Consider the following 15,187-nt stretch of genomic DNA (forward strand, 5'->3'; position numbering starts at 1 on the left):
ACGCACTAACGGGAAAGACACATTCCTCCCTTCAGTGTCTGTGGGTGAGATGTGTTGCATCCATTACGCGCCTTGCCAGAGGGATTCTGGCATGGGCTCTGTGGTTTTGGAAGCAGACGTGGGGAATATGGCCACACACACGCTGTTGATCTTGGCGACGTAAAAACGCCCTCTCCCCACCTTTCCCTTTAACTCTCTAGCTGCTGTTACAGGCCCATGGGCCAATTAACATCAGGACATGGTGGTCTGTGGCCAGTGTGTTCCCGGTCTGCTAGAAACCACTTTCCAGCCGTGGCAGCCAGCAGCGTGGCTGCTCACGTCTCAGTCACTGGGCTCCAGTCCTTTCCTACTCTCCCTTACCCATGGCCCCCTGCTCAGGTATTTGCAGTCAGAGGGGAAAGCCCTGGTTTGGACGAGGTGCTACTTACCTGCGTATACTCAGCACAGCCTGTCAAGCTGCCCACAAAGCTGGCCACATCATCCACTGTCCACTTACTGATGTCCTCCAGGGCTGAGTTCTCCTCCCCCTCCAGGAAGAGCCCTCCCACAGTGCCTGCAGTGGGGGAGGAGAGAGAAAACACAGGCTCAGGTGGGCGCCCCCCTTTAATGACCTCAGCCTCCTGCAGGGCCCTTGCCCGGCTAATGCATTTCATATGTTAAATGTTCTACAGCCGTGCAGGTGGGTCCCACTTACCAACCCCCATCCCCAACAGAAGAATCAGGGGCAAGAGCAGATTCTCTGCTGCCTGCGGAGCCTCAGCCATTCCCCCTGGCAAGGGTCAGTGTCAGCTGGCTGCAGCGCAGAGCTCCTGCTCTTATTGACTGTTGATTACAGTTCTGGCCCAGTCCTGCCCTGCTTTTTAACATTAACGTAGGACAGCAGCAGGTTAGGGCCCCGAGTAGAAAAATCTCCATTGCACACACCCCCTTCCCCCACCCCCAGGACTCTGAGCCAGAGCAGACTTAGATGAGTCACACTGGCGGCTTCAGATAATTGCTCTGCGGTCCAGCCGATCAATAAAAGGATTTTATTCTGGCATGAATGCCATCATGGCCTCCCCTGAGGGGCAGCGAGCCCATTGCTCATGTGCTGAAAGGACAAGGTCGGGGAGCAGACCTTTCCACTGCGGCGCGCGAGCGAGCGGCGTCCCGGAGAGATGTCCCAGGCACTTAAATGTCTGCCCGTGCTGCTCACCTGTGTGGAAGTAGGGGCTGACGCTGTACGGGAACGCGAGGGGCAGCGGCTGTGAGGCTGGCAGGGAGGCAGAGCCGGGCGGCACGTACTTCACTTCACTCTTACTGATGCCAGGAGAGCTGCAGGGCACACTCGGGGCAGAGGGCAGTTCACTTAGCTCCTTGTTGCCCTCACAGGCTCTCAGGTCTTTGCTTTCCTTGGGATCGCTTGCTGAGCTGCTGCTCTCTGCCTTCTCCTCACTTGCGTCCACGTCGCTCTCCCAGTCTTTCATCTCTTCTTCAGTGCCATCCATTGGGTGTTCCCGGCGCTGCGGCTCCTCTGGCTCTTTAGTCTCGCTGGGGTTGCTCGGGGGCTCAGCCCTGTGCTGCGTCGACTTCCTCGTGCCCCGCCGCCGTTCTGCGCCTGGCTCTTTTGGGGGTACGGCGGCAGGGACCCCGTGCTGGCTGGGGGACAGCAGTGGAGCGTTGCTGTGGCGCAGCACCAGCATTGCATTTCTGCGGGAGAGCTCGTCCCGCAGCGCTCGCCCCTCGGGAATATCGTGCAGGTTCCTCAGGGCGGGGTGGTCCGAGGGCAAGCTGGGGTGAAGGGTCAGAGGCTCTGCAGACAGCAGCCTGTGCCGGTGGAGATTCTCCAACTCCTTCTGCCGGATAATCTCAGCCGACATCTCGAGTCTAGAGCGGAGATTGAGAAGAGAGGGTCTAGCACTCTATAAATCAGCAGAGGACACTAGAGCTAGTGCTTCTATTTCCAGCCCCGGGGTTACCTGGCAAGGTTCTGTTTCCGCAGCATCTCCTGCTGTCGGGCAAACATTTCCGCCTGTGCTGGCTGCAAAAACCCGTATCCTAGAGACAGAGACGGGAGGGTTAGGCGCAGGGCACAGCTCCCAGCGAGTCCCCTTCCACCCCGCCCCAGGAGGTTCCCCCTCTCACTCACCTGGTGTCTGGCACAGGGCAGAAGGCACCCCTAGAAAGGGGGGTCGAAGGTGAGGACCTAGTGCAATATGAGGGGCATTCTGAGGCGACAGCAGAGGAGGAGGAGGAGGGTGCGTCATCTCCCTGCCAAAACAAGATCATCAGATTACTGGCAAGGGACTTCCAGTGGGGGATTTGTGGTGCGCCCTCAATCTCATCTTCCCTGCAGCCTCAGAAAAAGAAATTAAATTACAGGAGCAGCCTGCACTTCTCTCCTAATCAGCCTTTCCTCTTCCCGCTTCTCCTCTAAACTAATTGCTGAGCCGGGCATGTCTGGAGCCGAGCCAGCCATCGATCGATCCCGTCGTTGCTGAAATGTTAATGCTAATCGGATAAGCACTCCGCCAGCGCCTCCTGCTCCAATTAATCTCAGGTAAGGCAGCGCACGACCTTCGGCTGGGAGCTGGGGCAACAGCCAAGTGCTGCTTATGTAATTACAGCATGAAGTGTGTAATCACCTGCCCTAATCCCCGGGGCCTCACAATTAGCCCAGGCCTGGGTCCTGGGGCTGCCAAGTGCTCTGCCACCCTGGACAGCGTGCAGATGAATAACGGCCAATTAAAGCTGCCTGACAGAGGCTGGAAGATGTCCCTTCCATCGTAATTAGCCATAATCATGGGGCTGGGAGACTGGCAGGCACGCTGTTAGCTTTACAGCCACCAGGCAGCCTTTAACCAGTTCCTGCCCCTCAGTACATCTGGCTGAAGGGGGAGGAATGGAGCTCACTCGGGGGCCTGCAGGGAACAGCTTAAGCACCCCAATGTTTTCTGCTTGGAACTGGTCTGTGGGCTAGAAAGCAGCATCGCTAAAATCTGATATGTCCTTTAACAGGACACAAATGCTTCACAGGGCTTACAAGATACTGACTTTTCTTTTACAATCAACACTAATGCCCTTCACATAATCAATATTTAAAGTCATTAGGGGGTTACATATTATACAAGCGAGACTGGCCTTTTAATTCTAACCACATCTACCTGTGCTGCGCTGCTGCCCCGCATACAAAGAAATCGTACCCTGAGTGTGGGAAGAGGCCATTTTACCTGTCGCTGAAGTGAGAAGCGTCTCTGTGCTGCGGGAGGCCCTGTTTGCGCCGCTGGCTGGATGAGTTGCTGGAGGCTGGGATATGGGCTTCCATGACTGCTGGATTCCTCACTGCTACAGCCACTGCCGCCTCCTGCCGAGCTCGCAGGACATCTGTGAAGACAGGACGCGTCCTTTAAACTCGCCCGGGCGGGGGGATTCATTTACTAGCAAGAGCGTGGCTTACCGCCGTGGCTGGGGACCCCCATGCTGCTGGCCAGCTGGTAGAGGCGCTGCTGCTCCTCAAAGGTCCCCTGCTCATTCAGGGCAGACAGCATTCGCCTGTAATGCTCCTCAGGGGTCATTTGAGTGATGGGGTCTTCCAGCAGCGGGGTTTGCGAGGTTTCTGCAGATAGAAAATGATCTTTTAATCGGGAAAATTATTTCTATAAGGGAGGCAGATCTGTGAACTAAAAGGTAAAAACAGATTAAAACCGAGTGCAGGCTCAGTTCATTACTGGCAGAATGCAGGACGCCACTTCCAAGGGGCTGCGTGAAGCAAGAACGAACCGGTCTGCTCACTTACCCTTGGGGGACTCGCTTCTGGCTTTCTTGTTCTCTAAAGGGCATTCACTGGTGCTGTTGGGAGAACAGACTCTTCTCTTTCCTAAAAAGTCATCTAGAGAATGAGAGAGAGATCAAAGGTTGGGTGATGCCCCCCGGCAGCGAGCTCCATGACTGCACAAGCCAGCACGAAGCAGACCCAGTCCTACAGCTTCTGCAGCTCTTCTGCACCTCCAACCAAGCCTGCCTCGCAGCCTTCTGCAGGCTTCAGCTTCCTACATTAAGCCCAGCCAATGCAAGTCTCTCTGTCCTGGCCCAGGGACAGGTCTGCGATCAATACCCTCCCATGCACGAGCTGAGGCAGCCAGAGCCGAGAGCTGCACAGCTATCGGGACCTCACCCACGGAGGCTTGCACCCCAAAACATCCACCACTTTCTCTGAAGATTAGGAGCTGCTCAGACTGCCACCCGCAGATCCTCCCATGTGCACGACTTGGTCATGAGGGTAGAGTGCAGGTGATTTTAGGCCTTCCCTCTCTCTCAGGCCAGTTTTTAGGAGTTGCATGGAGCTGGAGATCTCTGCAATTTCCATACTGCAGGGATCCCCCCCACTCCCCCCCATTATTCTGACAAGCTTCCCCACCAAGCCACTAAGTAGGTAGAAAGGCCTAGACAGTGATTTCCTGCAGAGCTGCTGGTGGGGCCTTACCCTAACACCATTTAAGCGTCAATTGTGCTCATTCTGACCCTGGAAAAAAAAAAAAGCACTTCTCTGGCTGGTGACAGCTCTGACAGCGCCTCCCTAATTCCTTTTTCTTATTCCCTTAATCTGTCATCTTTATCAGGGTTGGTAAGTGCCAGGCAGCCTGCCCCAATCAATCTCCACATTACAAGTGACAGAATGGTGCTAATAACTTATTGATCTCATGTTTGCCTAGGCCCAGTAGGGCTGAAAGGCAGCCATTGATTGGCCCCAGGGAGAAGAACCTCTTAGCTAAGACCTGAAGGGGGGAGGGAGAGGGGTGACGAGAAGGAGCAGGGGAGAGAGAGAGAGAGCTTTTTAGCAACATCCTGAGAAAGTGAAGACCTGAAACAGAAGTTGTTTTTTCCTTTCTCCATTTTATACAGCATTTTAACATACAAAAATGAATCGACTCCCAACGTCTAAGCCTGCCAAGCAATCCCCAGCACAAGCCGGGTGTCACCCAGCACAAAACCTGCCATTCAGCTGGCCCCTTGCACTCGATTATGCGTCCCACTGTCTCAGCAGCTTGTGCAGGAGCAGGCTAGTGCCACATTACAGCTCGTATTGGATTTCTATATATAACCTTAGCCAGATGTCACCACCAAAGTGATTTGTGTCTCTGCCTCTGCTAGATGCTGGACTCTTACTTTCTGGTATTCTCAGACACAGGCATGAATCTTTAAAGCTCCGTGTGCTGTATCCCTTCCTGTCGGGGAACCTCAAGCAGAGCTCTAGCTGCACTCCCACTCCCACAGTGACAATGCAAGAGCCCAGGGCGCAACGCTCCCCAGCACACAGCCCCACACACTCGATGTGGCTGCTATGCCAGGCTTCCCTTCCCCGCTCTCTCTCTGACAACAGATTCTGGGCACTGTCATGTTGGAAGATTTACTTCCAATTTGTATAGGGAGAGACTGTTTACCTTGCAGGGAGATATTTAGTCCGAGGCTACTTTCAAGCTTTCCTGTGTGTGAGATTTAAAAAACAAAACAAAATATATTCTGCCCTGCACCCCCTCCCGCACAGTTCTCCCCTGTTAACGTTTGTTCTCTTGCAAGCTTTCTGCACAATGGGCAGGGCCTATCCGCCACCTTGTCTCAACAGCTGAGCTACACATGGCAAAGGGCTAGAAAAGAGTGGGTGGACAGCCAGCACCCATCACTGGACTGCACTTTATCCTGCCAGACCAAATTAACTAAACCCACAGAGTGGATTGGGCTTGTTTACAGAAACAGGACTAGCTGCTTTAATCTGCTTCTCAATCTGTGTGCATTGCACAAAGCTGAGGCAGGAAGCCCTGCAGACTCATCCTTTTGTATCTCACTCAATCAAGATTAGAGTGGTGCTGCAGATAATTCTCCTTAAGAGTCCTTTGAGAGGCACCTGTAGATGCTCAGAGGTCTCTGTCGCTTTGGGGAGGGGGAGCCTCTCCTGAAAGTGTGGAACTAGACTGCTGGCGCCAACTTTTAAAAGGGAGATAGAGCTTCTTTTAACTAGAACAAGGGGGAAAACTAACACTCAGAACCATGCGCTGCTGACTGAGGGAGATACCTATGAAACAGAAATTAGCCCTGTTAACTGCTAGGAAAGTAGAAAAATAAGATCAAAGAGGTAGACATAATCTTGGTAGGGGTGGAGCTTTGTTAGGGATGGCACAGAGTCCAACAGGATAAAGATGCTGCAGGAAACTAAGCACACAGTACAATCGGTATGGGTAGAAATTCCTTGTGTCAAGGGGAGGAGTATAGTAGTGGGGGTATACTAACGCTCCTGGGCAGAATGAACAGACGACGAAATGCTAACAGAAATTAGGGAAGCTAACAAATTAGATAACACAGTAATATTGGGAGATTTCAGTTACCCCAAGATTGACTGGGGTAGATGTCACATCAGAAGATGGGAGGGAGGTAAAGTTTCTAGATGAAATAAATGACTGCTGGTAGTGGTAGTCCTCTTAGCAACAGTGACCAGCATGGGCTCAAATAATTAACTTTCAAAAGGGAAACATAAAATGAGGAAAATAGCTTTAAAAAACCCTAAAAGGTACAGCTTGAGAAGAAACAGCGGAGCATAGGGGTGGGGATTATATGACAGAGGTCCAGACAAATTCCTAGACCAGGTAGACCTGGAGAAAGTCACTACTTAGCCCCGAGCTTTAGCAGCATGGTATCCTGCCAGGCACGATTCTTATGTTCTCGTCACTGCTTCTATGATACAAGATAAATCAGAACCAATAGGGCTCCATATTTAAATACCTTGAAATTCTTATCTATGAGCGATTCTTCTCTCTCCACCTCACTCCGTGCTCTTGCCACAAACCACCACCTTATAACCCAACCTCCCTATCCCTGGGATTTTCAACACCAGCAAGTCTACTGGAGATGACAGAGCTGTCACCTGGGCATGAATGGTACCTAGCATCACACCTACAATACAGCAGGGCTGCAGCTGGAAGAGAACCAGAGAATCCTCACACGCTCAGCAAAACGGGGAGGAAGATAAGTCCGAAGCAGGAAGCAGACTGCTCACCTGCTGCTCCAAAGCCCAGCTCTGCGCTGCTCCTCCTTGGCTCCCTGCAGCTCTGGCTTTGGCTCTCTGGCATAACGAGCTGCTGACTCTGATGTAGGTTGGAGATAATGGTGGAGAGATCGCTGTCACGACTGAAAGAGAGAGAGAGAGAGAAAAAATCCACCGATTCACAAAATCCTGGAAGCCAGCACGTTTGGCCACAGGCCAGTGGCAGGTACAAAGTTGTCCCTTTCACTCAGCTTCCCCGAGGCGCTCTCCTGACCTTCACATAGCGCTTCTAGGATGAATTCCTCTTCCTCCCCACCTGGGGATTGTTCTCTGTGCACCTGTCTCCATGCTCATTTATAAGTCACCAAAGAAAAGCAGCAGCCAAGCAGCTCCCTTTAAATATCTCCCTTCCCAGCCCCTAATCTGTATAATCAGATAAGCGTGCACCTCTGGGTTTCACACACAGCCACTTTCAAGAGAAGGTCTGGCTTTGGACTTTCAGCACGAGATGTAACCCTCCCAACTCCTTATAATGCAAGGAACAAGAAGAGGAAGTGCCCTGAAGAAAGCCAGGATTGTTCCAGCATCAGATAAGATCCCTTTGCTCTGCTGCAGGTAACTCAACCAGGGAGGAGCTAAGTGAGCTGCAATCTCCCCTCCCCCCAAGTCTCCCTCTGCTTCCTGCCAGCCTTCCCCCAAACTGCAGCAGCTCCCCACGTGCTGCCTCAAACAATAAAAGTGAAACCACTCCAGTCACCCCCAAATTACCATGCATTACACCCTCCCTGACTCGAGAGGCAGGCATAAGGTGAGATGGTAGGAGTAAAAGGTAGAAGAGGGAGCCCCTACCAACAGGGAGAAAACGAAAGCAATTGGGATCTGGCAGAGAGGCTCCGTCATGGGGGTCACTGGAATGAGCCCAAAGCACTGACAGACAGGCACATCCACCCCTAGGAACATTAGCTCTGCTTCTTAGCCTTTCTTAGCTGGCGCATTAAGAGGTATTATGTAAATATTCAGTATTTTAAGTACGTTATGGGATTAGTTTGAACTGATTAAAAAGATTTAAAGAACCAATATAGATAAATAGCATAACCTAGTCTTTTGTAAGGAAGGAGCACCGGGAGATCAGCGTGGATGGGGTAGGGCCGTGCAGGTATAGTGCAACGAGCAGAGAACATAACCTCGTCTTTTGTAAGGAAGGAGCACCGGGAGGGAGATCAGCGTGGATGGGGTAGGGCCGTGCGGGTATAGTGCAACGAGCAGAGAACATAACCTCGTCTTTTGTAAGGAAGGAGCACCGGGAGGGAGATCAGCTTGGATGGGGTAGGGCCGTGCAGGTATAGTGCAACGAGCAGAGAACATAACCTCGTCTTTTGTAAGGAAGGAGCACCGGGAGGGAGATCAGCTTGGATGGGGTAGGGCCGTGCAGGTATAGTGCAACGAGCAGAGAACATAACCTCGTCTTTTGTAAGGAAGGAGCACCGGGAGAGAGATCAGCGTGGATGGGGTAGGGCCGTGCAGGTATAGTGCAAGGAGCAGAGAACATAACCTCGTCTTTTGTAAGGAAGGAGCACCGGGAGATCAGCGTGGATGGGGTAGGGCCGTGCGGGTATAGTGCAACGAGCAGAGAACATAACCTCGTCTTTTGTAAGGAAGGAGCACCAGGAGGGAGATCAGCGTGGATGGGGTAGGGCCGTGCAGGTATAGTGCAACGAGCAGAGAACATAACCTCATCTTTTGTAAGGAAGGAGCACCGGGAGATCAGCGTGGATTGGGTAGGGCTGTGCAGGATTAGTGCAACGAGCAGGGAACATAACCTCGTCTTTTGTAAGGAAGGAGCACCGGGAGATCAGTGTGGATGGGGTGGGGCTGTGCAGGTATAGTGCAACGAGCAGAGAACATAACCTAGTCTTCCGATACAGGTCATCCCCTCCCTCCTCTGCCACCTCCTCAACTGGGAGCTGCCCTGGAATGTAGAGCTGCCGGAACTTCCTGCACAGACACCTCGTGCTCCGCCCACTGCCAGCCAGAACCCGTGCGGACACCCCATGCCCTGCTCACTGCCAGCCAGAACCCATGCGGACACCCCATGCCCTGCTCACTGCCAGCCAGAACCCATGCGGACACCCCATGCCCTGCCCACTGCCAGCCAGAACCCGTGCGGACACCCCATTCACTGCTCACTGCCAGCCAGAACCCATGCGGACACCCCATGCCCTGCCCACTGCCAGCTGGAACCCGTGCGGACACCCCATTCACTGCTCACTGCCAGCCAGAACCCATGCGGACACCCCATGCCCTGCCCACTGCCAGCCAGAACCCATGCGGACACCCCATGCCCTGCCCACTGCCAGCCAGAACCCGTGCGGACACCCCATTCACTGCCCACTGCCAGCCAGAACCCATGCGGACACCCCATGCCCTGCCCACTGCCAGCCGGAACCCGTGCAGACACCCCATTCACTGCCCACTGCCAGCCAGAACCCGTGCGGACACCCCATGCCCTGCTCACTGCCAGCCGGAACCCGTGCAGACACCCCATTCACTGCCCACTGCCAGCCGGAACCCATGCGGACACCCCATGCCCTGCCCACTGCCAGCCGGAACCCGTGCAGACACCCCATTCACTGCCCACTGCCAGCCAGAACCCGTGCGGACACCCCATGCCCTGCTCACTGCCAGCCAGAACCCGTGCGGACACCCCATTCACTGCCCACTGCCAGCCAGAACCCGTGCAGACACCCCATTCACTGCCCACTGCCAGCCGGAACCCGTGCAGACACCCCATTCACTGCCCACTGCCAGCCAGAACCCGTGCGGACACCCCATGCCCTGCTCACTGCCAGCCAGAACCCGTGCGGACACCCCATGCCCTGCTCACTGCCAGCCAGAACCCATGCGGACACCCCATGCCCTGCCCACTGCCAGTCGAAGGTACAATATTGTGCCTATGTAGGGAGTGTGAGCTGCTGAGATCTGTCACACGTGCTACGTGTTAGTAGGAGATTTAATCATCAGCGATGGGGAGGGGACCCTGGGTAGGCGCCATGCTGGACCTGTAAGTGCCCCTCATTATTAAAGAAAATGTAGGAGTCGTGTTCCATGCCAGCCCTAACCTGCTCTGCATTAGTTCTCAGCTTGTGACACTGCCTCGGGAAGCTGATACCTAATTATCTTAATCATCTCAGGATGGTTGAGAACCCTGCTAATTAGCAAAGGCAGTAACTAGAAAGGAAGTTATCCTTAGCTGCCCTGTCCAGTCCTCTCCCAGTCTCTGGCCCTGTATGAAATAACAGTGCAGGATTTAGCAGAACCTCACGCTTCCTGCTTAGGAAGACACCGAGTGCAATCCCTCTGTGGTAGGGCTAACCGGGTACTAATGCATGGGCAGGCCGATGCAGAACGCACTTTGCTGCCTACCATATGCATTTTCTCTGTGCAAACCTTACTGCCGATGGAGCAAGGAGGAGTTCTGCAGGCAGAAAATGTGCATTTCCGAAAGGGAGCACAGCCTAGAACCTGTGCATGGAAATCTCTGCAAATGAGACCGTTAAGTAATACTCCCTGAAGCAGAGGCAATGCATCTCACCAGAGCACTGACACTTAAAAACCCCTAAAAAAGGAGAACAAAAGTTTTAAAATGTCCAAATATAAGTACTGATGCATCCAGCTATCTGGCTAAGTAGCAGAGTCACCTTGCAAGATAGTCGGATAAGAGCTGACTTATCTGCAGCTTCTTCCCGCTGCCAGATAGCCCCACAAATCTGTCTTTATCCAGCTAAGTTAAGCCGGCTGCCATCACTTATGGTCTGTCAGGGACGCCTCCCCCTCCGCTAACCCTAACCGTGCATTGGACCTGTTTCCAAAGCACATTTTATTGGAAATGCACGTTTGCGTTTCATCTGAGTGTTAAAAATGTGTTTTCTTAGCGCCCAGATTATTGCATGGGCCTCTGGGAGAATAATAAAACCGCGCCGGGGGTCAGGTTAGGAAGAGGGACGCTGGTAAGACTGAGCGTCTGTTTTCCGCTGACTGCCACCTCTCCTGGGCGCCCGCTGCCGAGGAAGTGCCAGGATCGCACATTTGTCCCTGGCGCCTCCTTTTTACCGCGACCCCTCTTAAATGTTCGATCGCGTGCCCAGGAGAGGTGGCTGGGCGCGCGTTAGGAAAGCGAGCACTCAACACTGAGCATCCGTTTTCTGCGCCGCTTCATTAGATCGGCCTGAGGGTCTTCAACTATAGCTTGCCACCTACTTCCACAGGCAGTCCTAGCGAGTCAGATCCCTCCCCATGAAATAAGCATAAAGGGATTAGTGTGGGGATGAGACCTGCTGCCTGTGTCTGGCATCAGCAGTTCTGTTAATCCCACACTCTCAGATAATCCCCCCACGCAGTGCGGTACAGGCTTGCAGTGCATATCCAGAGCTGGATTTTCCCATTAGGCCCAGCAGTGCTGTGACCTTCTGTCCAGAGAAAGGAGCCACCTACTGCCTGTATTGCATCATGGGGGGGGCTCTACCCTGATCCCAGGGCGTCTGAGGAGTAACTCCCCTCACCTAGGGACATCCAAGAAGGAAATTGGGCCAGTGATTGAAAATGGACCAGCAAACGCTTAATTCTATCCCATAAAATCATCCCTGCAGAGACCTAGGACCTAGCTCACATGAAGTGGGGACTCTCAGCCTTGCTGCTCCATTGATCTGTGCTGGAGGGAAGCGGTCACAGCAGCAGGAGTTTAAAACACATATTCCCTTCATCTCGGACGTCTGGATGTAGAGCCACACAGCTGACAGTGAGAGAAAGACAGACGTACTGACTGCCTGCTCTGATGAGGTCTCAGAAGGAGCGAGCTTCCTAATCAATTAACCCAAGGTTCAAGCAGCTCCACTCTCCCGAGGGAAGTAAGGCCCTCCCTCCTGAAGGAAAGATACAGATAGACAGATGGACAGACGGGAAAGCCAACAATAAATATCTAAGACCGTTTGCCAGCTCTCCACCTCTTAACAAGCACTCAGCACTTGCAGGGATTATATTGAATTTCCCCGATCAATACAGTTACCATAAAATCACTCCAGCTCTCTGCCCTTTCCCAAGGAAATTCAATGTGCAAAACCAGAAAACACTCGCATTCCCAGAAGGTGACAAATTAGGGCCCAGGGGCCACAGGGAGTCAAGCAGCCAGAGCTGGCTTCACAGTGCAGTCAGGGTTTAGTACTCCTGCCTCTTCCTGTCTGCAGGAGCCAGGCTGACTGTGTGGCTGAGGGTCAGCCTCACAGAGGGCACTGCTGGGATGCCCTTTCAGTCGTCTCACCCCTCCTTCATAGTTTTGAATATGGAAACCCTGCTCACGCATGTTTGGAGAAGACTCCCCCTCCCATATGTGGAAGGCACCCTCCCCCAGCATCCCACATCTGCACCCTTCCTGGGTGCAGATGTGGGATGCTGGGGGAGGGTGCCTTATCAACAGGGTAGATCCTAGAAGGATATGGGACGGACTTGATTCTGCCAGAACGGCCACCCCAGAGGGTGGAGAGCCGGGGAGTTGACCCTCCCCAAGAGATCTGCCACTCTAGTAGCTGGCGCCTCAACTCCTGGATCGACGCTACATCAGAAGAGGAAATTAAATTGGGGATCAGAGCTACTACAGCCATGCAGGACCCTCACCCTGATTCACTCCTCTCGCTCAAGGGCACCCTGCTTATCAAAACAGAAGTGGCCGAACATCTCTCTCCAGGAAGTGGGTCAGCTGGAAGCAGCGCTGTAGTATGTGAGGAATTAATCACAGAGAAATGAAAAAAGTGCGTGAGACAAAAGCTGAAATAGATCGGTCTAAATGTGTCTGCGTGCACAAGAGCAGCTGGGCCCAGTGTGTGCACGGGTGAATGCCCGCCCCGCTCGGAGGGGGCGGTCCAAATTCATGTGCTTCCTTTCAGGAGTGCTGGCAGAGCCACTGGACCCTCCAGGAAAGCTTTGCTGGAGCAGATCCTTCCTAGCTTCCCTGCAAAGCCCGGAATTAACAAGCTTATGTAAAGCTTTCACTGCATGCCACTATCACATTTCACCTCCCTCCTCCTGTGCCCAGTGCAGCCAGGGGCACGCTCACCTCTGCTGGTCAGGAAAGGTCGCAGCCTGCGTCAGCAGAGCAGGCAACTCCAGGGGCCCTGATTCAGCAGCTGAGACGGCTAGGAGGGATCTGCCAGCTCGGGGACATCAAAGGGCAGCTAATCAGTGCCCAGCAGCAAGCAAAAGCTACTTAAATGGCTCATGGCTTTGTAGGTCCTACCTTACCACCCACCCAGGGCAGAGCTAGGCAGAAGTAATAATGCAAGAACACGGAAGAAGGGAGAGAAGGAAGCAGGTAAGGGGGATAAACAGAGAAGCACAAGGAAGGGATGAAGGTGCTAAAGGGAAGGTAGTGAGGGCTGGAGAGACACAAGGATGGGTGAAGAAAAGGATCACAAGACTTATTAGCATACATCACTCTAGTGCAGCGCTTCTCAACCTTTTTCCCATCACTCACATGTGACACACTGCTCATTACAATTCATAGCAGAAATAAAAAAATCAAGCCCCAGTGTTACTTTTATTGTTAAGAAAGTCCCAAGAGAAAGATAAGTAGTCTGTCAGAACAGAAATTGCATAAACAGTAATCCTCCCATACCAGAACCTCACCAACTTCCAGCACTCGAAACAGTAACCAGCTTACCTAAGAAAGGGCAACACCAGGCCTTAAGCACCAATGCACCTCCTATTAGGAAAACGGACCAAGCCAGGCTGCTTTAGAGCCCTACCCAGAAACTACACCCCAGCAGAAAACCTCACCTGAATCACATGTGCTGACCCTCACCTAACAAAGAATAAAAGAGACCAAAACGCATAACTAGAAGCATGCAGAAAAAACTGAATTGGAAACCGCAACAAGCCAGAGTCTGTATGCAGTGCAACAAAGGAAAAAGAGAAACATCACCCATCCTTATAAAACAAATCAAGAAATATAAAATCAGTAGCAGTAAAACCATACTAACAAAAAGAACAGATTACTAGAAACATTCAGACAAAAACTGAACTGGAAACCGCAACAAGCTAGAGACTCTGTATGCAGTGCAACAAAAGAAAAAGTAGAGTTGCTTACCTGTAACAGGTGTTCTCAGAGGACAGCAGGATGTTAGTCCTCACACATGGGTGATGTCATTGGACAGAGCCCAGCATGGAACTTTGATCTCAAATATTCTAGAACTCTTAAACATGCTCTACTGAGCATGTGCAACTGTAGTCATTACCCCGCCCCATAGGCAGTCCCGCAGTCCATGATATAGCTCATACATGGAGAAACCAACTCACAGGGGAGGTGCATGGGTTTCCTCAGAACTAACATCCTGCTGTCCTTGGGGAACACCTGTTACAGGTAAGCAACTCTGCTTTCTCCTAGGACAAGCAGGATGGTAGTCCTCACACATGGGTGAATCCCTAGCTACAGACTGTCCGAGCAGGACAGTGCTGGAGCACTATCTCCATCCTTTGCCTGCGAGGCAGCCCACCCACCAGGCTGGAGAAGAGTTGGGTTCTTCAAAGGAAGCCAAGAAAAAGACTGAGACACAAGTCCCCATGCATAGCAGAGATGCCTGAGGCAGTGGAGTGATGCGAGTGCAAACAGAAGCAACTGCGCATCATGGAAGACAGTACAAGCAGGGTTTCTGACAAAACAGTGGATCTAAATCCTTCTGGATGCAGCAAGGACCCAGAGATGTAAACAAGAGAGACTCTAGGACGAAAATCGCACAGTTTCCTTCGGTGTGGAAAAAAAAGCAACTGACAAACTGGGGTCCAAGAGCCCTCCAGAAGAGACTGTCTACCACTGACAGCCAAAGGTCTGGAGAAGAGTGCCCAGGTATGGCAGGTAGGTCGACTGGACAGAAGAGACCCACGATGTGCCTGAAAGAACAAGCAGCAAACCACGGCAGGGCCTGGGACAGACACTGCGTGTCGAAACGTCAGATGTAGCTGACTGTGCAGGACAGCATCAAGGGTTTCAGGGGATGAGAGAGAATCCCCAAAACCTCCCGAGCAGGGAGATGAGATAGGCCTGAAGCTCACTCAAGAGCACCTGTCAGAACGGGTTCATCTATCCTGTCACAGGATAGCAAGGGGAACAGGAAGGTACCTAGAGAA

General features: G+C 52.6%; 1 protein-coding gene across 1 annotated transcript in view; it reads right to left on the reverse strand.

The window, feature by feature from the left end:
• The window catches only part of SAMD11 (sterile alpha motif domain containing 11), a 55,194-nt gene that overhangs the window by 1,652 nt on the left and 38,355 nt on the right, over positions 1-15,187 (reverse strand). The window contains exons 5-12 of the mRNA XM_029579230.1: positions 7,028-7,158; positions 3,776-3,868; positions 3,437-3,595; positions 3,210-3,363; positions 2,129-2,250; positions 1,959-2,037; positions 1,196-1,866; positions 429-553 (exon numbers count right to left, since the gene is read on the reverse strand). Of these exons, the coding sequence (XP_029435090.1) occupies positions 429-553; positions 1,196-1,866; positions 1,959-2,037; positions 2,129-2,250; positions 3,210-3,363; positions 3,437-3,595; positions 3,776-3,868; positions 7,028-7,158 (1,534 nt within the window). The remainder of the gene's footprint in view (positions 1-428; positions 554-1,195; positions 1,867-1,958; positions 2,038-2,128; positions 2,251-3,209; positions 3,364-3,436; positions 3,596-3,775; positions 3,869-7,027; positions 7,159-15,187) is intronic.

The sequence above is a fragment of the Rhinatrema bivittatum genome, chromosome 15 (genome assembly GCF_901001135.1).
Source record: "Rhinatrema bivittatum chromosome 15, aRhiBiv1.1, whole genome shotgun sequence".
NCBI lineage: Eukaryota > Metazoa > Chordata > Amphibia > Gymnophiona > Rhinatrematidae > Rhinatrema > Rhinatrema bivittatum.